General features: G+C 30.5%; 3 protein-coding genes across 7 annotated transcripts in view; 2 read left to right on the forward strand and 1 right to left on the reverse strand.

Moving 5' to 3' along the window:
- Window positions 1–3832: 3832 nt before the first annotated feature.
- Window positions 3833–7263, forward strand: TBC1D23 (TBC1 domain family member 23). Its single transcript, XM_088240342.1, has 2 exons — window positions 3833–4037; window positions 5116–7263. Exons 1-2 carry the CDS (start codon window positions 4012–4014, stop codon window positions 7118–7120), a joined length of 2031 nt encoding a protein of 676 aa, XP_088096468.1. The 5' UTR covers window positions 3833–4011; the 3' UTR covers window positions 7121–7263.
- Window positions 7264–12022: 4759 nt separating this feature from the next.
- On the reverse strand, window positions 12023–16456 carry Ced-12 (engulfment and cell motility Ced-12). The gene has a single exon (XM_088240340.1). The coding sequence runs from the start codon at window positions 15884–15886 to the stop codon at window positions 13691–13693; it is 2196 nt and encodes a 731-aa protein (XP_088096466.1). The 5' UTR covers window positions 15887–16456; the 3' UTR covers window positions 12023–13690.
- Window positions 16457–19155: 2699 nt separating this feature from the next.
- LOC148272224 (protein croquemort-like) overlaps window positions 19156–26772 on the forward strand; it is a 37236-nt gene continuing 29619 nt past the window's right edge. The window contains exon 1 of one of the 5 annotated variants that reach the window (XM_088240337.1): window positions 19156–19560. The gene's annotated coding sequence lies outside the window, so the exon portion shown is untranslated. Of the gene's footprint in view, window positions 19561–19702; window positions 19791–24909; window positions 25149–26772 lie in introns of those variants that run through there. The other 4 variants (XM_088240338.1, XM_088240339.1, XM_088240335.1 and 1 more) reach the window with 4 other exon arrangements.

The raw sequence follows: 26772 nt of genomic DNA on the forward strand, positions 1-26772 counted from the left end.
ATTACTTTATCTACTACATACAGACTTAGGTTATAGATTTATCTGGATCATGTCTAGTCTGTCTAACTAGGTACAACCTGTTTTAAGCCAGACATTTTAATGCAAAAATAAACATTAACATTACTACCTACTAGTTAATTTACTATACAGTTGTACAATACTAATTTATTATTTAAGAATGTATTTTGAGTAAATTTTCCGATTTTTCTCGACCTTAACCGAGTAATATTTTTTTTACAAATTTATTAAATTGAATCCATGTCATAGTTTTGCAAGGTTTTGGTAACATATTAAATATTTTGGGGCCCAGAAACCTGAAATTTCTTTGCCCGAATCCTTTTTAAAGTTTGTGATAGACCCCATGGGCCATGACCCATCCTCTAGTTTGGTTGTGTGGGAGTGTTCCTTTTGGGATTTGGTAGAATAATTTGCTTGCACAAATATTATTATTCTAAAAATATATAATTGCCTTACATATCTAAGATCTCGAATTCCTCAAATAACTTGATGCTGGGGTAACTGAAGGGCTTTTTAAAAATTATTTTAATTATTGATTTTTGAGCGGATTCGAGCAAATTCAAATGTCGCAAGTTTATATTTTTTGCCGCTAGATGACCAAATCGAGAAATTTCGTGTAGTCAAAACATATGCGGAACGTCCTTGATATTGATTTATTAGTGCCCCGCCATACTATTATGCCATAAGTTATAATTGAGTTACATAAAATAAAATATAGTTGTTTGAGTTTAATTAGGAATAATATATGTTACGTATTGACTTGAAGATTTGGAAAAGTTTTCTTATTTTTTGTGTTATGTATTCTATGTGTTCTGTCCATTAAAAATATTTATCAATAATTATTCCCAAATACTTTATATGGTGTACTGATTCAAGTATTTCAGAGCATATTTTTAATTGAAGATTTTGTAAGGTTGTCCCACTGTGGTTTTACTAAATGTTATATATTTTGTTTGGTCAATATTTAAAGATAAGAGATTGTTATCCAGCCACATTTTTATTATATTGACACCGTTTTGAGCCGCAGTTTGAGTTAACAGTTTTATTTTCAAACATGAATTTTTACGACTCGTACTAATAACAGTTTGTAGGTTGTAATTTGTAATGCACCCATAAATATTAATTGCCCTTCTTGACAACGTTTCAAACCACATTGCAGCGTCCATCATCTATAGCAAATCACATCGGACAGGGATGTGTGACGTCACCATGGCTGTTCAACGTGTATATCTATAACTGTATGAAAGAACTGAAAGGTGGGAGCAAAAAAATGGGAGCAAAAGGGGTGATTTCAATTTAACTGTCAACTGTATTTAGTATGCTAATGATGCCGTGCTTCTTGCTAACAACAAAGAGGTAATGCAATTCTTGGTAACAAAAAGGTCTACGATGAATGCGAGGAAAGGGATTTGTTGATGAATGTCGATAAATCGAATGTGATGGTTTTTGAAAGAAATGAAAGCATGACTATATGCGAAATCACTATGAATGGGGTTATCCTAAAACAGGTAGAGGAATTTATGGATCTTGGAAGTATGTTTACTAGGGATGGAATGACTGAGAAAGATATTGAAATGAGAGTGCCGGAAACAAAGTGAACGGTGCACTTAAATCAACCTTGGCAACAAAATGTTTGTCGCAAGAGGCAAAATAAGCAGTTCACAATAAAGTCCTGGTCCCGACCCTGATGTTTGGGAGCGAAATATGAACAAAAGCAGGAATGAAAGTAGGCTGAATGCTGTCGAAATGCGATCTCTGAGGCGAATCTGTGGTAAAATTATGTACGAAAAATGCACAAATGTTGAGATCCGTACATTATGTATCGCAACATCATATTTTTCTTCTGAGATGTATATCAATGCATCATCCGCAATCGTATTTTACAGTATTTAATCATTTTCACTAAGTCATTAATGTAGATAATAAATAGTATAAAGCCAATAACTAAACCCTGTAGTGCTCCCGACAAAGGCATAAGACCACCGGATAGAATATCTAAAATTTTCGTAGTCTGATATCTTTTACTCTAATATTTTGTCAACTTTTTTAAAACAATTATCTTTATCTCGATTTTCTTAAGTTTTAAAACAATGATTTCTCTATCCTATTGTTTCAAAAGCTCCTGTGAAGTCTAAAAATATTGAAATGATGTATTTATTTTTATCGGTATCTGCCTTTCAATATTACTAAATTAAGGGCCATTTTAGATCAGTGATCATTCGATCCTGAATCCATATTGTTTTTTAAATGTATTTTTTAATATATATTTGGACCCCTGTATTTAGTAGCCTTACGTGTCATGTACAAGGCTAAGGTACTCGGAAAAAATCGTTTTTGTTTGTCTTGGAAATGGAATGTTCGATCACTGATTTTGGTATATTACCTTTATGAGTCCAATCACCATTGTTGCAAAGTTCAAAAACAATAGCGCGTGATAGCTACTTTTAACTACAGTGTGGATATCTATTAAGGATATTCCATCTTTCCTGCATTCTGCTTCAAGATTACGGCGTTGTAAACTGAAAAATGGACACTGAAATAACAGATGTTCGATACTCTGTGAAGAAATATCATCGCATGGACAATAGTCATCATTCCTTAATTTAAACCTATATTGATAACTTCTCAGCTCCATGTCCGGTAAAAATTTGGGTCATTTCGAAAGTACTTTGGTGATAATGACGGAAGTTTGCTGCATCAGCCAGCGTTGGGAAAAATATTTTTGTGATTTTACTTGTAGAAGAAGCGCGGTAATGATCCTCCCAACGCAAGTATGGCTGCGTATCCACATTGTTGTTCGCATAATTCGTTCTCTTTTTCTAAAAATTCTTCAAGTTGGTAATTTACAATATATTCCAAAATTGGTTCAAAGTTAGGCAGAGTATTTACCCGTCTAAAATCTTTTATTTATTTTCATATTTTAAAGGCGTTTTTTTAAAACCATATTATTGGAATAAAAATTGTTATCAATCGCAAACTGTTATACTTACTCGTTTAAAAACGTATAAGAACTCCAATGACGTATACCTAATACGTACCTCATAAAAGATTACGTATCAGAGAAAAATTCTTAAAAATAGAAAAGAACGAAAAATTTAAAAAAAGCACTTAGTGGGTAGTACTGTTTAGACTCTCAAAGTAATAATTTTCTAGATAACCCTTAGAGTATATCTGTCTAAGAGATAACCCCTTATTTAGCTATATTGCATACAATAAAAGCGTTTCGAATTTTTGGTTTGGTTTTTATAGTTTAACAACAAACGTGTAACGGATGGTTTCGGTTTGCGTTTGCAATTCTCGGCCAGAGTACATTTTTTTTTTCATGTACATTTACATAAAAAAACTGTTTATATTTTATTTTTATTACAGGACTTACCAAGCAAATTCATATGGCTTTTGTCGGTGTGAAGATCCCTTACATTAAAATATACCATAACACTATTTGTATAATAATTATTTTGACTAACTTAACTATAAGGAGCGAGATTTTTTTAAGAATCACATTTGGAAAAATAAATACACACGATATCTTATAAAATAAACATGAAATACAAAACAGGAACACTAAAAATTACAAAATAAACATATGTACATAAGCACAAAGCCATTTTAAAACTTTATGTATTTTATTTTATTGTTAGTGTAGATAAACAGCTGTTACAACCAAACAAACATAAAAAAATATCAGATTTGAATTACCTATCTTTCCGTAATTCACATTGTGATCTAAAGTAATTTGTGAACGATATACCCGTTCCTCTACTTTTCTTGTGCCTACTGTCATTGGTCATGTCTCATGTCATCCGTGGATTTTGTTCACCAGATTTTACTTTGATCTGTCACTTTTTGACGTAGTAGTGCGTATGGGCATCGTAAAATACTAAAATTATCGTATTTTCGTCGAGTCTATAGAGAAAAAATATATAAACGCAAAATATTCGGATTTCAGAGGATCTAAAATACAATCGGTTCAGGTTGAATTTAACCATAATAATGGCTTTGGAAGATGATAACACTTGGTAAGATAACATTTTATTGCTTTATTAAGGTGTAACCATATCCATTTTGTAGCTTTGTATTTGTATAATTTGTTTTAAAGAGATAACATCACAACCTCTAGAATGTTGACCTACGCTTTATAGGAAATGCGTATTGATGTTATAGATTTTTATCAACAAATTAGCTTATATAGTTGAAGGCAGTACTTTATACAGTCATTATTAGTTGGTATCTACTTCAGAACAATAATTTAATCAACATAATTTTGAGCTCTTTATATTATGCTTATTTTGTGAATAAATCTGTATATATGTAGTGTATTTAAAATGTTTTTTCTTTTAAATGGTAATACCTCACACTTTTCAAGTAAAGAAAAAAGTAATTTTACCGTTATTTAACAAAATTTGCTTCCTCTGAATTTATGCACTCTTTCATCCGCGCACTACGACTTTCGCACATTCCGACTTTAAACTTTACTTTTTAAACTTCCACGTTGTTGTATTAGATTATGCCATATCTTTCTCTAGGCACATTCACACTTTAAATCTTTAGCTAAATATTATTTACACCTATTGTACATAGCATGTTATGCATTTATCACAAGATAATTAAAATGACCTTGCACTACCCCAATTCTTTAGTATCCATGTTTATATCGATGTATATAACGACCTTTGGTCAATATGATCTTAAAATTAATATGAAAATGTCACCGAAAGTGTGAAATAACTTCATTTAGTAGTTTTATTTAAGCTCACCAAATTTCATATTACCTGTAATTTAACTGCACATTTGTTTGCATAGATTTTGTGAAAATTTATACCAAGCAAACTGTTCATTTATTTAATCAATTTTATAATTAAATTTGATTAGCACTGCTATAGAATCCGAGACATTTGTTAAAGGGTTTCAATCTAGCATTCGTAATATGTGCCAAAAATATAAATAATTCCATTGAATACATTATATAATCAAATAATCTCTAAATATGTTTAGTAACATTTTCATTTAAATGATAAACAACTATGTAATGGTATTGATATACTTAACACATTACACATATTCTATGTTTAACATTTGTGTTGTGGATTGTTTCAGGATAATCGAGTTGGAGTCTGTCCTCTTAGATGATTGTTCAGCTAGCGACATCTATGCAGTTTGTAAGGGAAAGTCTATACCTGATAATATTCGTGCCGATGTTTGGCAAGTATGCCTCAATGTTCATGGAAAGGGAAATCAGATGCTAAATTTTGATGAAATATTTGATTTACCTAACCAAAATATTCTCAGAGAAGATGTTACAAAGTTTGTGGAGAAGCTGGGAAACGAAGAGGAAGATAAAGTATCAGTCACTTCAGATTTGGAATCAATAATTACTTTTTACTGTAAAACTAGGAAGATTCAATACGAAAGAAATAACGGTTTTATAGAAATATTGTTATTACTATTAAACTTAAAACTACCCTTGTCTGACACATATAATCTTTTTGAGAAATTGCTCGATACGTACGTGCCTAAAAATTGTGGTAAAAATGGAACCCCATTTAATATTTTATGGCTTTTGCTACAGTATCACGACCCAGAGCTGTGTTCATTTCTGGATACTAAACGAATAACGCCAGAACAATATTGTAAAGTTTGGTTCCAGAGTCTATTTGCTGGAACATGTAGTTTACCTGTGGTTCAAGCTATGTGGGACTTATATTTTCAACAGGCAGATTCATTCTTTGTTTTTTTTCTTGCTCTCATCATGATAGTGAATGCCCGAGAACAGATTCTTTCCAGGAAAGGAGAATCCAAAGAGGTTATTATTGAATTTCTCATTAATATGCCTTGTGCTTTAGAATCTGATGATGTTAATGACTTTTGTTCTCTTGCACAATATTATGCTCACAAAACACCGACTTCGTTTCAAGGAGACGTTATACCTATAATTTTTGGCGAAAATATACCTGTTGTTCAATCAAAATTTGTATCTCAAGCTTTGTGCATACCTGTGTCAGTCAATGAATTAGTGGAGAATGCTACCATGGAGTTGTCTCCTGATTCCGAGGGTGTACGCTTCTTCTTAGTTGATTGTCGCCCTGCAGAGCAATACAATGCTGGACATCTATCCACAGCCTTTCACTTAGATTGTAATTTAATGTTGCAAGAGCCGTCTGCTTTTGCTACAGCTGTTCAAGGTCTTCTTAGTGCCCAAAGACAAGCACTTGCTGCACATTCTTTGGCGGCAGGTGAACACTTATGCTTTTTAGGATCAGGGAGGGCTGAAATAGATATGTACGCTCACATGGTTGTGGCAGCATTTTTAAAACGAAATATCAAACATGTTTCTATGTTGGATGGAGGTTATTCTGCGATTCACGATTACTTTGGTGATCATATGGTTGATTGTTTAGAAGAGCATGATCCTTATAGGTGCCTAGTATGTGCTCCCAACACAAAATCTGAAGTTAGTGACAGACCTATTCAAAAAGTTAATATTCCCTCAGTCGATTTATTTAGTAAATTATCAGCAGCGATGCGAAGTAAATCTCAAGAAGTTAAAGGAAAATTGATTGACTATATTGTTAACCCAAATTCTAACTCTCCTATGATAGAGAGACACGTATCTCAAAATGATAAAAACGGTAAACGTTATAGAAATGTAGCACCAGTATTTAGTATAGATGAAGACAACGACGGAGAAATAGGTTTCGATGAGAGTACTCAAGAAGAAGATAATTCACAAGAAATAGTAAATCTAAATGAATGGTTAAAAAATTCTAATGTTATAAGTAATTTTAAATGTCAAGAAGTCATGATGAATGGATATATTTTTGATGCCTATTTAGTTATTACTAATAGTCATTTGATAATTTTAAGGAAAGTTGAAGGTAAAAGAGGATTTGCGCAGATAACTGTTAGAAGACCACTTTCTTCGATCGTCAAAATTACAGCTAGAAAACGACATCCAGAATTAATAACTTTTAAATATGGTGTGCCTGACGGAGATACTTTAGTTATCAAAGATATGGATAGATTTCTCATTCCTAATGCCGGAGAAGCAACTAAAGTTGTATCTAATCAGATTGTCAAGCATCTTGACAATAAAGTTGGATGATTTGAGAGAGCAAAGGGTTTACTGTATGTTTAGTAAATAAAAATTATCTAAAGATGTGTGAGCGAGTGATGTGGTAGAACACTTTTTTACATTATCATCAAAATTGCTTCCAAAGGTATTTGAATATTATTTATTTATAGTATTAGTTATAGAGTCTATAAACATTATTATAATGTTAGGCAATCCCTGTGCTTAAGTTTAGTTTTATTGTTTATATTAAAATATTTCTCAAATTACATAATATGTTATGGAACACACTTAGTTCCATAATAAATCAATTTTTGTTGAAGAATAATAAATTATTATGATAATGTACTTTACAAGTTTATTAATTATTAGAAATGCCAAAAAAAATACATGTAGATTTCTGTAATTAACTTCTGGATATATTTTAAGTTTTGTCAAGTAATTTTACAACTAAATTTTCCATGCATATTTGCCTATATTGGATTACATAATGTTTTTAATAAATAATCTAAAACACTATAATAACGCCCAGAAAACAGTCAACCCAGTTTTCATAAAATGTATTTTTACATTTTATTATTATTTTTTGCAAACAATTTTGTGGAAGTATTGTTTCATTGATCAATAGTTCATTGAAAGGCATGCACCTATTTCTTTTTTAATCGTTTACTTGCATTTTTATCAATCCTTTAAATTATACTAAGGTTATTGTTATGTCTTATTTATTTACCATAACTTATTACAGTATTTTATATTATTATTTAACATTTAGAACCACTTTGTCTTTATTTTATGCCTGCAATATATTGAAGGTAAAAAGGCTATGTGACTGATGGCACTATAGTCAAAATTTAGTTTTAAATATGCAACTTTTGTCAGAATTTTATGCTGCGTCATATGAGCTGACACCATTGAATATCGGGTGTTAATTTTGACAATTATTAAAAAAATCCCTTGTACAATGTTCATAAAATCAACGGATTTATATCACTCAAATTGTTTTTTTTTTTTACAAATTGTCATTTAGATTTCCATTGAAATCTGTTTTTGGTATTTATTTTACATAGCCCTAATAGTTTTGCATAACACTTGTCTTACCTATGTTTTTTGGAATTTATGCAAAATAAAAGAAATATGCTAATTTTTCATTTAGAAAAATCTTTGATTGACTCCTACAAAACTCACTTTATGGTTCATCCAGTCATTTAGCTTTTTCACCATTGATGGTTGTTTAATATATAGTTTTTGTGAGAACACAAAAATTGAATGTGATTTTTTTCAAGCCTGGGTGTTATGTGTTGTGACTCACAACTGTACTTGGGCCTCCTGGCCTATTGTGGTGCAAAAAAAAAACAAAATCAAGTGAAAATATGTTTTTGGTATTTTTTTCAATTTCTCACAATAATTATTTTTTGTCGTGGTGATGGATGTGTGGTATGTGTGTGGTGTTAAAAAAATACAACATAATGTTTATCTCGGATTTTCCTCCTAAATTATTATTTATGTACATATTTTAACTAGTCACATTGTATAAAATATCTGAAATAAATGTACCTACACATATGTATATTGTAATAATATGACTTACCATTTATTCAATAAAGTGTTAATATAAATGTTATTTTTTTAAATCATCAGACCCTCTACTAAGTGGACAAAAGTAAAGTTGTAGAAAAAATAGGTAGTATAAAAAAATAAATAAGTTTTTTTCAGAGAGATAAACAATATTTATTTATTATACCTATTTTGAGCTTAAATAATACAAGGTATCTCAAAGGCATACTGTAAAAATTCAGTTATATGCTTTTATTTAAGGTTGAAATTATAGAAGACTCATATTATGTATTGTAAACTAGGTATAAAATATGTTACGCATTAAAAAGACTAATTTTGAAATTTACCTCATGTATTTATTTTTAAGGTAACTTTTCTTTTTACCAATCCAGACATGGGAAACCTTTGTCTATTCTGGGTTCGGATTGCCAGTCTTCCCCCGAGGCTCGGGCTGGAATATCAAAATAAATAGATATATGGACGCACTCTAGATTGAAATTTCGGATTCATTTTCTCAAAAACAGGGTTTGTTTATTTATTTCATTGAATGTACAATACAGCACAACTGCCTGTACTACATATATTATAGTATTTATAAAAACATGTTGAAAAAAGTTCACATTAGATTAATAAGGTACAACAATTATTAGTCCATAAAAACTAAAGCAAAGACAACTGTAAGATTGAACTGAAATAAAATAGTAACAATATGAAGAAATAAAATATCTACTACCTAAGTGAAAGAAAACAGTAGATTCAAGTCAAAAATTTATTGTTTTCTCCAATCACTGTTACTTCTGGAGTACCCCAAGGAGCCCACCTTGATCATTAATTATTTAACATTTCTATAAATTATATCAATATTTAAAAAATAAAAAAATTCTGACGTTTTGCTGATGACAATAAGATACTAAAACTTATCAAATCTCCCAATGATTGTCTTCCTTTTCAACAGGATATTGATTGAATGGTGCGACATCAACTGTCTTCAACTTAACATTGACAAATGTAAAATAATATCTTTCTCGTGACGAAAAAAACCTTTTCAGTTCAACTACAAACTAAAAAATATTTCCCTTTAAATGATTTCTTCAACAAAGGATCTTAGCATTGCTTTATATAGTAAACTTTCCTACCGTGAACACGCATTGTTAATATTGTAAACAAATCTCTAACTTCTTGGTTTTATCAATAGAGTGATGACGGACTTCAAAAATATGAATACCATCAAAACTCTTTACTGCTCATTAGTTCAGCCCCATCTTGAATTTGCTTTTCCAATTTGGTCTATTCTATAGAACTCGTATTGATCATATCGAGTCTGCCCAATAACTTTTTCTAAGAAAAGTGGCATGGTTACTCGCTTTGAAAAGGTGTAATTATTCTTTTTTTTGAAATATAGCAATCTCTCAATCAGTCTTCATTGGAGAAACGTAGAACGGAGATGGAATTTATATGCTTTTTCAAAATACTCAATGTTCCATCTCTGTTGCAATCAATTCTTTTCATATTCCCAACCGTTTATCAAATCTTCTAAGAGCAATTATTGTTTTTATGCCCCGATGTTCAGAATGTGAAGATTAGTCAATTCGTCACACAACTTGGAATTCTTGGGTTGGATCTTTCCGCTTTTCGTAGATCTCTTAGTCATTAGCACGGTGTGGGATGAAGAACAATTGGCATAGCTTAGTTTGAAGTCTTATATGTTGATTGTGTTTATGAATTTATTATAAATAACTTTTTATACTTTTTGTTCAGTTTCTTGTACATATGTTTCTTCATATAACTGTCGCAATTGGCTTAGGCCGTATATTTAATAAATAAATATTTATAAAGAAATTACTAATATAAATTATGATACAAATTAATGCTCATGTGATTTCGAATGAAACTATTCTGCTAGTACTATCTACCATAACGCTATTTCTCCATTGGGGTACGCAGAGAAGATGGAATGTGATCCAGTAATACACTTGTCATAATATATGGCCTTCGATTGTCTGCTTTTGATATGAGTAGACTTGAGATTTTGGTTTATTTGATCGTGCCACATCTTTCTTTGTCGTCTTTGTCCTACATTACCATTCATTCCGGTAATATATCTGTTTTACCATTTTTTCGTCATCCATTCGTTTCACATGACCAAACCATCTTAGTGACCCTTTCTTAATCTTAATATCCTCAGAGTAATAATTCAATAGAGAATATTGCATAGAATAAAAGCATTCCAATTTTTTGATTTGGTTTTTAGTTTAATAACAAACATGTAACAGACGGTTTTGGTTTGCTCTTGCAATTCTCGATGGCCAACAGCCCGTTGTATTGCTGTAAAATGTAGCTAACTTTGTGGTTAATGGTTATTGAATGGTTTTTGGCCGTATTGGTGACTCTATTAGCCAGTGGCGTGTTATTATTCTAAGATTATACCTGTCTAAGATTTGCACCATTCTGGTTTTGTTACTTGCTTGGTGTAGGAGTTTTAGAGTGTGATTATGGAATGAGTGGTTACTATCTATTATATGATTCGTAGTGTTCTTGTAAAAAAATAAAATCATGTAACACTAATAACAAAGTTTTATATTCATAATAATTTATAATGAAGTGTTATGAAGTGAATGCCGATAAATAATAATATGATCTAAATTATTTAAGACAATATTTACCTGCAGGGTGAGATGGCATATGAGTATGCTATCTAGAATCCAATGAAAACTAATCCGTTTATAGTCATTCCAGATCAAAATAATGGTGGCCTAGCCACCATCTCCGCCATTTGCGGAATGTATTAAGCTACCAAAAATGACAAATAAACATTAATATGATCTAATCTTCACATTTCCACAGGCTGCCCAAAACATCCCACAGGATCCACAGGTTGCCTACATGTGCTATGGATATTATACTAAGCTAAGCCACATAACTTGGACTGTGAAAGTATAAGTGGTGAGGATAACAACCAACCACTAGAATTATTATGTAATTTTATAAACCATATCTTAATTATCATTTCAATTATGTTTTTGTATTATTTTCTATTGATTTCAATGATTCTATTATTTTGTAATTTGATTATGTATGTAACTAAATTTGTATAATTTATATTTTAATATTTATATCTGATTATTTTTTATGTTACCTTCTTTGGAATGTTATTATTTATTGTTTTATTCTTTATTTTCCTCGATTGTTATTCTATTGCATCACATAAATTTAATTTTATTTATTTTACTATGTACTTTTTATTCTTGTTGATTATTATGGCTTAATATGGGCGCAGCCTAAAAAGCCTTAATAAGTTCATGAATCTATAAACAAGTGTAATTTTGAATAAATAAATATTTACGATGGGGAAATAAAATATCAAATCAAATAAATCCATAATTTATACAAAAAAGTTTATTTTGGATACACATACAAATTACTAGAATATTAAACTAGTAGTATAATTCTTTTGATATAATATCTCGTTATATAAAAATACCCCGGTTGGTGAGACTAGATTTTTACATAGATTAAATGGAATTTGTAAAAAAAATATTACAACATTTTTTGGTCTATTTAGGTACTATGTCTCAACTTTATACAAATATACCTGTATGCATTGGCCTATTAATACACATAGACACACCCTATAGAGTAAAATATTGAAAAAAGTAGTGAAACGAAAACGTATCCGTTGTAACAGTGTTTGTTTATTTATACCAGGGCTGCATATATTACCAAAAATGGGAGGACATTCATTTTTAGTAAACAGAAAAGTTTGTATTTTAATGATTACAAACAAAATATGTTTTTGATGAATCCCAACCAGATCCTTTCCTTAAATTCCATATAATTTCTACCCATTTCGCTTTTTACTGGATTTAAGGGGATGCTTGAATAATGATAAAGAAGCATTCCTATCAGTGCACCTCAGTTAATAAGAGCTTCACTATTGTGCCGCTAGGCGAAGTTTGACATTTGCAAAAAAACCTTATATTAATATATTATTTTAAGCTTTGTTTATCACTCATACACAAATAGATAAGAATGAAAAGTTACACCATCCTTTTTACAATGTTAAACCAAATGGTTTTTAGTTTAGATTCTAAGCATCTAGCTCACATCACACCCGGCTGGTGGTTGAAGAACGACTAAACACGCGTAGGGCATGAGTCAAATGTCATCATTTTTTAGGGCTCAGGGCACGTCTATGTGCATTTATAGGTAGATGTCTGTATGCAATTATAAATTTCAGCATAAAATAAATGGTTTCCTATTTACTTATAACTCCTCTAATATTTCAGTTGGTATGTTCTGTTTCTTCTATTCAATACTTCATTTATCAAAATAGAATTAATTTAATTCTTGTCTTAATAGTGTACTACAAAATTAGCATTACTAGACAATATTGAAACTTTTAAGATACATTTTTAAAACATACTTAATAATACTGTTTAAAAAATTATCCATTATGATTATTGAATTCATTCTTTTATGTTTAGAATCTAATATTGAAACACATAATTCAAAGGCAGTTTTCTGTCTTTGTCAAGAAATATTAAAACATTACGTAACAAGTCAAATAAGCTAAGGTATTTAAATTTGTTGCAACAGAGGGAAAACATTTTTGAGAAGGGAATATGGGAGTCTAGGCATTTACAGGGCTTATGATAGTACATGGTGTTCAAATAGGAAACCTTACACAGAGAATACTTAGTTGGTACTTACATATTTTTGCCCTGCCATAATATGGAAGATACGTAATGTATGCTACTGATTTTACAGCAATAAGATGTATACAATAAATATAATATATTAAATGTACTTAATAATAGAATGCAGTGAGGATAAAACACAATTTTACAGCTTTGATTTGATCAATGAGGTTTTCACTACCTAATAAATAAGAATACTAAAAATAACTATTTATTCAATGTTCAATATATTGAAACCTAATATTTTTTGTTTAATTATGTTCTATTCCTGAAACTGTAAAACATTTGATCCACACTGGCATTCCCATACTATCTCTTATTTGACTATTTCACTTAAGTTAAGGTTATAATTTTACTTTAAATCGTAATAAAAGTCATAATTGTCTGGTTCAGGGGGTATTGGGGGTGGATCTTGAGGAATATCAATTCCTTCGGCATCTAAAAGTCTTAGTTTAATATCCATTGATAGTAATGTTTCCAGATCATTTTCACACATTTTGCTGACCATTTTGTTTCCTAACAGAGCGTTAATACCGTCAGTCCAATAGTCAAAAACTTGATCATCAGGCGCAACAAAGTCTAAGGAAGTCATATCAGTAGAATCTGTAGTAATGGAAAAGGCCAGTTGATGAGTTGTTTTTCTACCTTTCATATCCTTCATGTGAGGACATTCCTTCCCAGTTATTAGTCCTTTTATATCCGAGACTGCTAACTTATTTCCTAACTCTTCTAAGCTCGGGTTACTCTTTTCATCGCAATCCCCATAGTGTATTATTTTATGATTAGGCGATAGACGCACAAACCAGAACTTGTCTTTAATTCTTTGTCCTCTGGGTGAATACTTTGTAAATCTTGTGCCATCAACTAACAAACCCAATCTTTGTTGTTCGATTAGACTCATTATCTCCGGAGTAATTTGCTCTTTGAGTTCTACAATAGGCCTCGCATGAGATTCCCACTCTTCACGGTTGGTACGTTCCTGTTGCCATATTTGGGTTATTTCAGAGTATGTTAACTGTTGTATCTTCTGCTTAAATTTATCTAGTCCCATGGGGTGGGAAGATAATGCTCTTAAAATTTGTTCTCTGACAACACTAAAGACCTTGACAAAATCTTCAGTGGTTGCTCTCATTTCTTTCCATGTTTTGTTTAACAATACTATGCAAATACAGAAAAACTCTTCAAATGGATGATCATGCGTAAAAAACATGGGATGATAAGTCTGTCCTTGTTCACTCGGAGACTCTTTGATCCTTAAAATATCACTTAATAATTTGACTAGTTCTATGCTTGTTCTTCCAAAGGGACATTCATGTTCATCAGTTCTACAGCTGTTTTCCAGAACAACCTTAGTATAAGATTCCGTATGATTTCTAGCAAAGTATATCATGCAGTCCAAAGCGAGCATTCCGGGAGTATTTTCTTCACCAAAGTCAGCAATAGGATTCATATCATTTTTGAAACCTAGTTTCTTATAATCTTTGTACCCCATCTGACGTCGAGCGCTTACATCGAGGTTTATACTGCTCCCATCATTTTCAAAAGCAAATCTGCGAAGTTCTTTAAGTTTTTCTAGGGCATCAGAATCTTGCGGGTCAATTTTTATCATTTTCTGGTCCAACAAACTAAGCGTGAGAGTCTGTAGAACATACAGTTGATGAGCCATTTCGGTACCCACATTTCCAGGAGCTTGAATGACATGGCACCAAATAACATTTCGCACTTGTTTGGAAGATAAAGTACCAGACATGTGTTTGCGTTTTGACAAATCTGCCTTTAGAAATAAGGCATTTATTAGAGCTATAGTATTTTGTTGAATTACTTGATTATCGGAGGAAGTTTGAAGATGCATCACCAAGTTAGGAATGGTTATTTCTCTTTCTACTAGAGCACTTTTACTACTGCTGTTTAGGACAACATTTTCTAGTATGGACAAACACGCTTGGACAACTTTGTAGTCTTGAGAAACAGATTGATTGGTCACAAAGCTAGCAATTTTAGCAATGAATGGGGTTTCCAAAATATCCCACGATATGACACCATGATCCATTAACTCCACAAACGAGGACAGTGCGTGTGCTAGAGCTGGCCCTTTAAATTTGTTTCCTTCTATGTTAGTTACTATTAGTGATAATCCTTTTTTGTTTATCAATTCCAATGCAAAGGTGATGTCAGCACTCGATTGGGAGAGTTTCTCAAGAGCGCTGGTTTTATCTTCATTATTATTAGAATTAATTTTCATTAATATTTCCTCTACAGTTTTTGATGGTGATTGATCTAGAGTCAGAATAGATCCGTTTTTTATTTCATTTCGGTTTTTTTCAGTAATATAATTCTTATTATTGCTTTCAGAAAACTGCAAAGCATAATGCTCAGGATTAGGAAGACCCCAAAAATTGCAGAGCTCTTGAATTATGCCCGTTAATGGTTGGCGTTGGTTAAATTCAATAAGCTGAGGTACTTTATCAGGCTCGTTGATCATTTGCACAGCAATTTTAACAATATTAGAATCCTTCATGATTCCGGCTGATTTTGTTTTCGAACTCATTTACAGAAACAAAGACGATTAAAATGTACCATAAAAAACCGGTGCTTTTGGTTTCACATCACCAATTACGAAGTTTTCTAATTTGATTAAGTTTTTAGATTATTTTGTGTCTCAAATAAAAAGACAACACCCAAAAACCAAACCAAAAATGGAATAAATCACAGATTACACATTATGCTAGGAATAAATCACAGACTACAGATATCTTTAGACAGGAAACTGTAGTACTATATCTAAGCATTTTGGCGTCGATCGCAGCGCTCTCTAGTATGATGATCGGGAAGCTTAACAACCGCGCAAAAATTCAAATCACTGCGTTACAAGATTGATATTTATTGTGCAACACGAATACAAAATAGCTTTATTAAATACAAGTATTAGCACGCAATATATTTTTCTGTCTTGTATTTTAAAAAAACAATTTTATATTTACATTGCACAATAAATTTATAATGGAATATAGTGGAATAGGAATACATAATTTTTTAATAATTGTATTTTACTGTTAAAATAAATCTCTCGATTCTATTAGATGTGTCAGAAATAACCGAGAAAGAAAACTGACACTCGTAAAATAATATTTTATACATGTGTGGTTATATAGTGGTTAGTATATTGGATTATCAAAAATAATAATTTAGTATTATTTAGAAATTGCACAGTAATCAGCATTGGATTCCTGCTATTCTTGCATGAAGAATATTTTTTTTGTGCAGATCAAGAGCCATGGCATCAACAATCACCATTCTGAAACAAAAGAATATTATTAATGGTGGATAATTTATTTTATTTCACATTGGCATTTCTAGGCTGCTGCACAGGAATGAAACAGGAAGGAAGCACTTATTTTATTTTTATTTTATTTGGGAAACCAACAGTTCTACATACATATTTATAGTAAACAACTTATATATTTTATACACTCTGAATCAATAACAGATTTCCACAAAGTACAAAAGTAGTAAATAAAGCTTTCCCTATAAATTCCAAAGATTGTTAATAAAAGTTAGTATGGCATACATGACAAATAAACATGCAACATGAGTCAAATTCTTGAAATAATTATGGATGAAATATCATGCAATTTACCTAGTACTCCAATAGTAGGCACATAGCAAAATAAAAGTTGGATGTCACTGTATTGGCTAAATTTGAATGTGTTGAAGTGTTTAACGCCCACATAACGTTTTTATAACACGCACACAAAGTTTTTCCAAGAATTACAATTAGGTACACAGCAATTCGGCAATGGCGGCCTCCGTGGTGTAGTGGTCAAGATGCTCGACTCACAGACGGAAGGTTCCGGGTTCGATTCCCGGTGAGAACACAAAAATTAAAATGTGATTTTTCTCAAGCCTGGGTGTTCTGTGATGTAATTCACCACTGTAATTGGGCCTCCTGGCCTGTTGCGGTGCAAAAAATAATAATAATAATTTCTATGAAAAAAGTGCAATCCGAAATAGAAAACGAATAAACTAGGCAACTTCAAACAGATAATAATATGATGTATAGGGTATACTGTTCGAAAATCTTTCTTTAAGTTTACAAACAAGTTGACAGCGAGTTTGAGCAGAGTAAAAAAGACCGTTCATCTAGACGAACGCCGACCGACACGGCGCGGCGGTTCGTCTAGGTGCACGCCGCCGACAGTAGCGCCACAAACAGTAGTGATATTCTAGTAGTATCGCGATCGAGCATCTAAAGAATGTCTAGAAGGTCTTGTAAAGGCTGAAAACCTACGGAATAATTACAAATGGCATTAGTAGCATAGACAATAAAATAAATATTTAGATACAATAGCTCAGATTATACCAATCGACAATAGATCCTGGCAATAAACAATTTTTGAATCGTTCGGAGACTAGGTTTTTTTTTGTTTGTTTATAAACAATCAGAGGAAATAACAAAGAAAATAAAAATTTAACATAATTTGCCACCCATTTCAAGGATCCCTTCTGGTTTATGTTGAAAGTGTCTATGAAATTATAAAAAACAAAATCTATTAGTTATAATATTTGAGTTTGTCCAAATGTTTGTAGACAAAAGACTGGATTTCACCCCCTCGGGAGTCATTAAGATTAATGTGTAAAGTGGCCACTTAAACCAGCCAATGACAGGTCATAAGCCCTGTAAATGCCTAGACTTCCGTATTCCTTTATTTTAAGTATTCTCCATCCCTGTTGTAATTTGCTAACCATCTGTTAGTAGTTGAATCCTACAACCCGTACTAAAAAACCCGACACGCTAAATCCGCTGAAGCTGAAAAATAGTTCTCAGATAAGAACTCAATTAAACCAGCCTTCAATCATTTAATGCAACCTATAATAAACTTGAATTTAATAAAAATGAATTAATTTCTGATCACTACAATATTACTATTTTATTATTTTATTTATTTTTGCACCTCAACAGGCCAGAAGGCCCAATTACAGTGGTGAATTACATCACAGAAAACCCAAGCTTGAGAAAACTCACATTTTAACTTTTGTGTTCTCACTAGGAATCAAACCCGGAACCTTCCGTATGTGAGTCAAGCGTCTTAACCACTACACTATAGAGGCCGGCATATTACAATAAAGTTTACTCATAGATCTTTCCGAAACCACAAGAATATAGTACGGCTAGAAAATAAATTGAAGTGGTCTCGTAACAAAGTGTTTAACTTAATAAATTGAATCATATTATGCCACAAAGTCAATGCCAATTCGATAAATAATAAAACGTATATTTCGTCGATACGAGCTAAACATACCTGTTTAAAATATTCAGGCATTAAAAATCTTTTGTCCCCGTAAAAATAAGCAGGTATTTTCGTTTTAGATTATAAAATCAACCTTGTTTGTATTGGGAAAAAACGCGGTGATATTTTAAAATATTTCAATCCGAATTTAAATATAACTTTCCAATACGTTCTATTGTTTTCTTTAAACGTAGAACAATATTTTTATCCTTTGGAATTTTCAGATTTTAGTTGGTCAATCATTAATGTACATATTTATATAATATGTAAAGAAATTCTTAGACCTTTATAAAATATACCTTACAATAATAATAATATCTGATAACGTGGTATTAGTTAGAACTCTTAGATTTTTACGCCCTCTCGGATATTGATGACGTTTTTCTGGGTTATTATTATTTCGTGTGTTATAATATTATATCATTTTTAAATTTGTCCTTCATCGAATCACAGCTCATCCGGGATGTGTTTACGAACGCAGTATTTTCCTTAGATAATCTTCGTATTTTATAATATCTATGCATGGATATGTCAAATGTGTCTGAAATTGTAGAATTGTACAAAGCCACACTATATAATCTGTGAAAGCAACTCGTCAAAGTGGAGCTTATAATCTGTAATCTCTGGTGTCAAATGTAGAAATGTACGTCATGTGTCGACTCAGATCGCGCCAGAAATCATGACTCAATGTTTTTATCGCTATGTGTTTAATCAAGTTAGAAATGAATATTTTGTACCAGAGCGCAGCGTGAGCGGCATTTGATTAAAGTTAGGGGTAAAGTTCTTGTTATAATTACATTCGAATGTGCTTATGTTTTGTTTTTAATACAAAAACACCACGTAAATTTACGTTGCACCCTGTTGACTAAGTACTAATTATTCACAATGGCTTATATTTTACTGTGAATAATATTTGGATCTCTACGCTAGAAAGGTTTGTGCAAAATTTATTATTATCAAATATGTTTTTCGATCACAGCTGGGTTTGCGCAAGTAAATTGTCTTACCTAACGACCGACGTACCTCGATCGGCATTACCGCCGCAAGCGTTTTGTGTTTTGTTAATGCTTTAGTTTGTTTTCGGCTGCCAAACAAAGGTCATGCGTGCTTAAAAAAAACTGACATTGAATATTCTTTCTTCAATCTTTGTTTCCCTAGACCAAGGTTATTTTTTATTTTATTATTTCACTTTATAAATAATGTTTTTGCACTTTATGATGGAGCATAAGATATTTTGTATTTAATCATACAATACTTTTAACAACTTAACAGGAATTAAGCAGAAGTTTTTTTGTTTTTTTTTTAAATCTTTTATTTTATTTTATTAGGAATCCAAACAGATGTACATGTTACAATATTTATTCATAAATAAAAAAAAAACGATCCAATTAGATGTATTATAAAGCAATGATTTTAACAATAAGTAATAATAATAATTTAAAGAATATTGCAGCTCCTGGGACATAATAATGAGTGAAGACGAATCAGATAATAACATTCTGAAGATAGAAATATAGATTACTTTGTCGTGAAAGTGTTAAAAGAAATATTAATTACTTTGAAGTGAAAGTGTTGAAAGAAATATTAATTACTTTTAATAAATAAGTTCTATATAAAAAAAATATATATGAATAACAAGTTTGATACAAAATTATATTTTATAATATTGTTTTATTGTTATTATTTCTGTATTATTTAACCATATTGAAAGTAGAAATATTGTACTGTAATAATAATGGTTTATTAATATAACGATTCATACAATCCACTACATTTTTGTGGTAATAGATTTCTCTGGATTGTGTGGGTAGTAGGTAATATACTAAATTATGCATCAGCAATATAAAAATAAGGTTTCAGTATTGGCCCCGTGTCGGCCCGTTTCGGTTTTGAGTTTCATTCCTCATTCTATCACAACTCTATTTCAAGTTAGTTACAACTATTTTAAAACGGCCCAAAATTTTTAATATTTGAGTGAATTGTAAGAATGTCAATGTTTGGAAAATAATGTACATATATACCCCTCACTAAAATTTTCATTTTTGTAATTGATGTGCTGTTTACATTGAAGTTGATAATTCCTTTTTTTAGCAGATATTTTAGATTGAAATTTGACCTGAAAGCTCTGTTTTTTTTTTTTGCTTTCTGTGAATACATCAGGTTCTCGGATTTGTGACGTACTAATTAAAACAGTATTATTTTGAGTGGTTTGTGAATCTGGCGATTTTTAACATGTTTTTTCATTTTGTTATTAATTATATGCTATTTCTATTTTAAAATAAAATTAGCCAAATTAATAAAATAAATTGATTTGTTAGAATATATGAATTATTTTAACTCGTAACAACAAAGTGTTTTATGTTGTATTTAAAAATTTAATAACCGTATTTTACAGACGATAAGACGCATCGGACCATAATACGCGCCCCAATTTTTGGTTTAATTTTCAGAGCAAAAAAGTGTATATTATGGTCCGAAAAATACAGTAATGAAAAAATGTATAAACTTATAAAACAAGCTGTGTCTTACCATATTACTTATTATCATTGCACGAATAAAGTCCGTTAATCTGTTTTTAATGAAAAAAAACAAAATAAATGAAAGATTTTAAAACTTGCTATAATAAATTTTCTAAAAACTACTTTCATAACTTATCTTCATATAAGTTTCCTCCTTTCTAGTTGAAATAATTATCTGTAATATTGACGCCTTTGACTGCACTGACGTGTGTGACAAAATAAGGAAGCAATATTTCAATAGGTTTGTCAAAGTCTTTGTAAACAAATTCGGTATTCAACCTTTAAGGGATTTAATCAATATAGATCTCAACAAATACATAAAAAAACAACTTTTTCAAGATGGGAATACATGCATCTAGTTTATCGGTTCTAGCAAATGTTCTATAAGCCCGTAACGAAATTTTATAAGCCCTGTGAATACCTAGAATTTCGTATTTCCTTCTTCAAAAAGCTTATTTAACTTTATCAGTTTTTATATTTATGAGATTAGGTTGTAAGAGAGCTTAATGTTTACCTTTGTAGGATTTTGATGCATTCCATCTAAGGGACCAATATACTAGTGCTTTAAATGTAAATTATATACTAGACAAGTTAATACTAATAATTGATTACTTGTGTACAACACTGTTATTAAAAATGATAGCCATAACCTCTGATAACCAACAGACATATTTGATGGAATGATTGATGTGATAGTAATTAATAAAAAAACACAAATATTAATTTCATATACTGAAGTATTCAGAACATGTTTGTGTGGCATTTAACATTTAAAATTTTTGCAAACATGATTTGAGGGATTAAATTGGATCGAAAAGCAATTTTTGCTCATTAAGGCTTATTACGCAAAATCGACTGGTCGCCGGAGACTCGGTCTCTCGGCGACTAAAACATAGGAAACTAGGGCCAGGAGACCAAGCCGAGCGTAGTGTTTGTAGATTCGTGCAGAATGGACGTCGAAGAAGCTGCAATAGTAGCGTTACTAATTATAAAGAGAAAAATAAATAAAAGAAATGCAAGAGAGTATTGGATACATCCTTTGTTGCAAAAACGGAGATTTAAAGGAATGTTTTGTTTTTTATGTGTACTCACATCAAATGATTGCTGCACATGTTTAACCAGAATGCAAAATTATACAATCTCTGTCAACAAAACAAAGCGTATGACAGTCGCAAAAGAACAGATAGAGTGCAGACTGATGATTGAGAATAAATCCATCGAGTAGGCGTCAAGATTCAAATACTGGGACTGGAAGGCTCTACAATGAAGTCCGCGAACAGACCAATAAAGCAGCGGCTATATCAATATGTTTAAAAGACTGAAAATTAAACACATGCATGTAGAAAGCAAAGTGCGAATCTATGAAACTTGTGTGTGGTCCAAACAAAACAAAAGCACTGCTTGGCGCTGCAGGAATGAAGACATTGCGCACTACTCTGAGAAAGACTGAAGGACATGATCGTAAATACTGTCATAAGTGAAGACTGCAACATAGAAGATATCGTTAAATAGGGCAGGAGAAAAAGACGATTCTGGCGTGACAACGTGAAGAGAATGGATACCAACAGACTTCCACACGTGGCAGCAGCCAACATGCCAGAGGGTAGCTGCCAACCCGGAAGACATTCAAAGAGGTGGTGAGACAGTTGGAGTTCGGTGTCCCAGGAGACTTCTTTGTAATAAACAGATCCTCTGATCTAATACTAGATGAAGAAGAAGAAAAAAGGGAATTAAAATTATAAAAATCCTCAAGGATTCAATCCAGTTGTTTATAGTGATTTTGTTGAAAATGTGAAACGGAATCATCGGAGACAAATAAATAAATGATGATTAAATAAAATTATGTACTTGCATACATAAATTATATTATTTTATTTCAAGGATAACATATTCCATATTATTTTACTATGCAAGAATTTTATTTATGAGAAGACTGGTTTATTAGTCATTGTTGTGGATAGAAAACTGCTTATATTGTCAATAAGTATTGACAGATATTTCAACAGAGATGAAGAACTTCTTTGAGAAAATATTAGAGACCTGTCCGGCTGGTCTAAGTGATCACTTTGGTATTAATCTTACATAGCCCTATTAGTTTTATTTTACATAACACCTGTCTTACTTTGTTTTGGGATTGATTCAAAATAAAAAAAGGGGCTCTAATTTTTTATTTTCAAAAATCTTTTGGATTCTGAAAAAAATTACTTCTGCTAAATTATTGATATTTAATAAATTATTATCTAAATAATATTTTGAGTATATCCTAATGTTTGATAGATGTTATAAAATATATTACTCGGAGAACATTTTTGAGAAGAATAGGTACCTATATGGAATTCTAGACTAGACTTGAATCTAGTTTTTTTTTGTCAATATTTGGATACACTTAGAATATTGTTGGTTGAATTATTCCATTTAAATAAATGTGATAAACACTTACGTTCAATAAAATTATAACCTGCTTTGAATCAAATTAATAACAAAAAGTGGAAGTATTTTTAGAATATTTATTTAATTTATTTAACTTTTTGTACATAATGTTATTTGTACATTGGCGGGCTTATTGCCAAATGGCAATTTCTTCCAACCAACCAAATAGAATAATATTCATATAAAGGAAAGCTAATTGTTTTAAATATATTTACATACTTTACTAACAAATGTAAGTACATGAATATTTTTTATTATTCATTGTTTTAAATAAATTATCAAACTTTAATGAAACGAAATATGACTCTTCCTTACCCTACTAGCGAAAGTGACCTATATTTATTATTTTGAATCTTAGTTTTTTATTATTTTATTATTTATTATTTTGAAGTAGGGCCCACATAAACATATTCTTATGTAACTTCATTTCATTTTTTTTTTAACCAAGCACATACAAAGTAGCGAAAATAATGTAAAATTTATTGAATATTTATAATAATTATTATTTATAGATAATTGATAGTAAAATTCCCAATGAGATCACAAATTGTTACACGTGATTGAATTAAGCCTTTTAATCGTTGTGGTACAAAAGAAAAAAAATCATTATCTTTATTATTATATTTTAACTTTTATTTATTTCTTTTTTTCCCTTATCTACATCTCATGGTGCATAGGGCACTGCATTGATACACCAATCAACCAAATCTTGATTAAAAAATAAAAAAATAAAGGCAAGATGGTCTCTATTATATTTTAGATTCCCAGTCCAGCGACTAAGAAAAAATATTGCATTACAAAAATAAATTTTAAATAATTATTTAATGTTAATCTTATCGGGAATCAAACCCGAGATTTCTTGTATCGTAGGAAAATGCGCGAACAAATCTGCTTAGAAATGAAAGAATGATATGTATGTAAGAATGTTTTTACATTAACTTAAAAACCATAAATAATATACTAGGTGCTCATTTCCCATTACGATACCTTAATATGTAAGTTTGCTAACATGCTTGGTAGGCAAACCCACTAACAACTAAATCACAAGGCAGATCGTACCTTAATTTGTAAGTTTGCTACCATGCTTGGTAGGCAAACTCGCTAACAACTAAATCACAAGGCAGATGTTTTTACGACCAGTAAAAATTGCTTTTGAAGTGGCTGGGACAATAAGCTTACTTACGTATGTATGTAGTGATTCAGAAATATGTCAGTAACTGCGGAGTTTTGTAAATAAATCTCCGCTCACTGACTATGGATGATTCATTAGTTCAAAGATCAGTGTTGTGTTGGTCTAAAAATGATAATAATAATCTATTGATTTTCTGAGTAACATTGGCAGTCATTGCTGTGTATGTTGAGAAGACAGTTTAATTTTACGATTGTGTTCCTGTATTTTTTGTTTATACACTTACTAAAGTACGCACGTTTTCGTTGATTTAGAAAAGTGATTTTTTGGTGGAAGTTCATTATAATTTTTAAATAATATGTAGGTATTAAATTGAATAAATGTTTCATTAAGTTAATAACGGCCCTTAAAAATTTGATTAAAAGTAGGCATATCTTTTGTTTGGTAAGTTTTTGCAAAGTTTATAAAGATTATGTACAGACATATTTAATCTCATATACTTCGATTATAATATATTATAAGCTGTTATATATGCAAATACTCCTTAATAATTATTCTTAGCTTTTTTAAAATGTAAAACATACATTCTTTTTTATTTTTTTTTTTATTTACAAACTTTTTCGCGTACATTTGGTACATTTTTTATGACATTTTTTTAATATATATTTTTTTTATTTTATAAATTTATTGCATAAAATTAGTATACATATTTAATAACAGGGAATCTATATAAAACTAATTAATAAAATACAAAAACGGAGTGTTCTCTGTTTATGATAGTCTCCATCTAACATGGCTCAGCCTGTTCTAAGATGGAGATTTTTTATTTTTTAGAGCACAAGTAGTCCTGTACTAATAAAACAATAACATAAAAAAAAAAAACTAAAACTACTTCATTATAAATGCCTAGCTAATCAAATGTAAGAAATTAAAAATCGTTATTATACAAATATAAAGTATACATATATGTACATGTGCCAAGAATACATGTTACTTAAACATAAATAATATAGTATAATATATAATAAAATACAAATATAAAGCAATGAAATACATGAAAATATAAATAATATGTGCACCAATTATATAAAGTACTACGTTTTTTGATTTACGTATATTTTTCAAAAAAATCTCTCGCTATAATATATAACATTACAACTTTACATGAAAACATAAAAAAAACCCTCAAGGCATAGCCTGTGCGTGGGTATACTAGATCTAGAATACGTGAATCTATGGTGTAGATGCATAATATAAAAATAAAAAAAAAAGCATATAAGTAAAAATTGAATATTACATTCAGGTTGTTTTTTTTTATTTTTATTTGAGTAAGAGTAACGAGTTAAGAAATAGAAAAGATAAAGAATATTAAATTTAAGTTGATAATTAAATTAGGAAAAATACGAGAGCAAATTAAAAGTTTATCAGGAAAAGAAAACATTGATGTTTATATTTTTGACCCAGTTTATAAATGAATTATTAGTAGAAGAGAGGCTTAGTTTAAATATTGATTAAACATTTTGTAAGCATATTTCATAACTACTAAGTGTGTTTTTATTTATAGTTTAATATTTACCTTTCATTTTTAAATAAATTTAAAAAGTCATAAATATAAAATCTTCATGATTGTAGAACAATGACGCATGTGACAACACTTCATGTCACAACTCGATAAGTATAAAAGTATATAATTTAAGACTTGGGATAGATGCATAAATTTTACTTTTTGCAAAGCTGGAATATAAAGCCTTTATAAAACCATTTGAACATCAACTATAAAAGATAAGCAAAGTTACATTTTTCATACATCCATCATTAATAATAATAATAATTATGAATGCTTTATATAGCGCCATTTTTGTAATATAATACCTCAAGGGCGCTTTACAAAGTGATTATATAAAGATATAAATTTAATTTTAACTTTTTAATTTAAGAAAAATAATGTACTTTGTCCACATGCTAAGAATTTATTCAAATGATTTAGAGAACAAGTGGGTTTTAAGTTTCTTCCGAAACATCACTTCACTCTCACAGTTTCGGACCTCTGCTGGGAGAGCATTCCAGG

Source organism: Micrasema longulum, unplaced genomic scaffold (assembly GCF_059751315.1).
Source record: "Micrasema longulum isolate JH-2025_06_02 unplaced genomic scaffold, ASM5975131v1 h1tg002428l, whole genome shotgun sequence".
Taxonomy (NCBI): Eukaryota; Metazoa; Arthropoda; class Insecta; order Trichoptera; family Brachycentridae; genus Micrasema; species Micrasema longulum.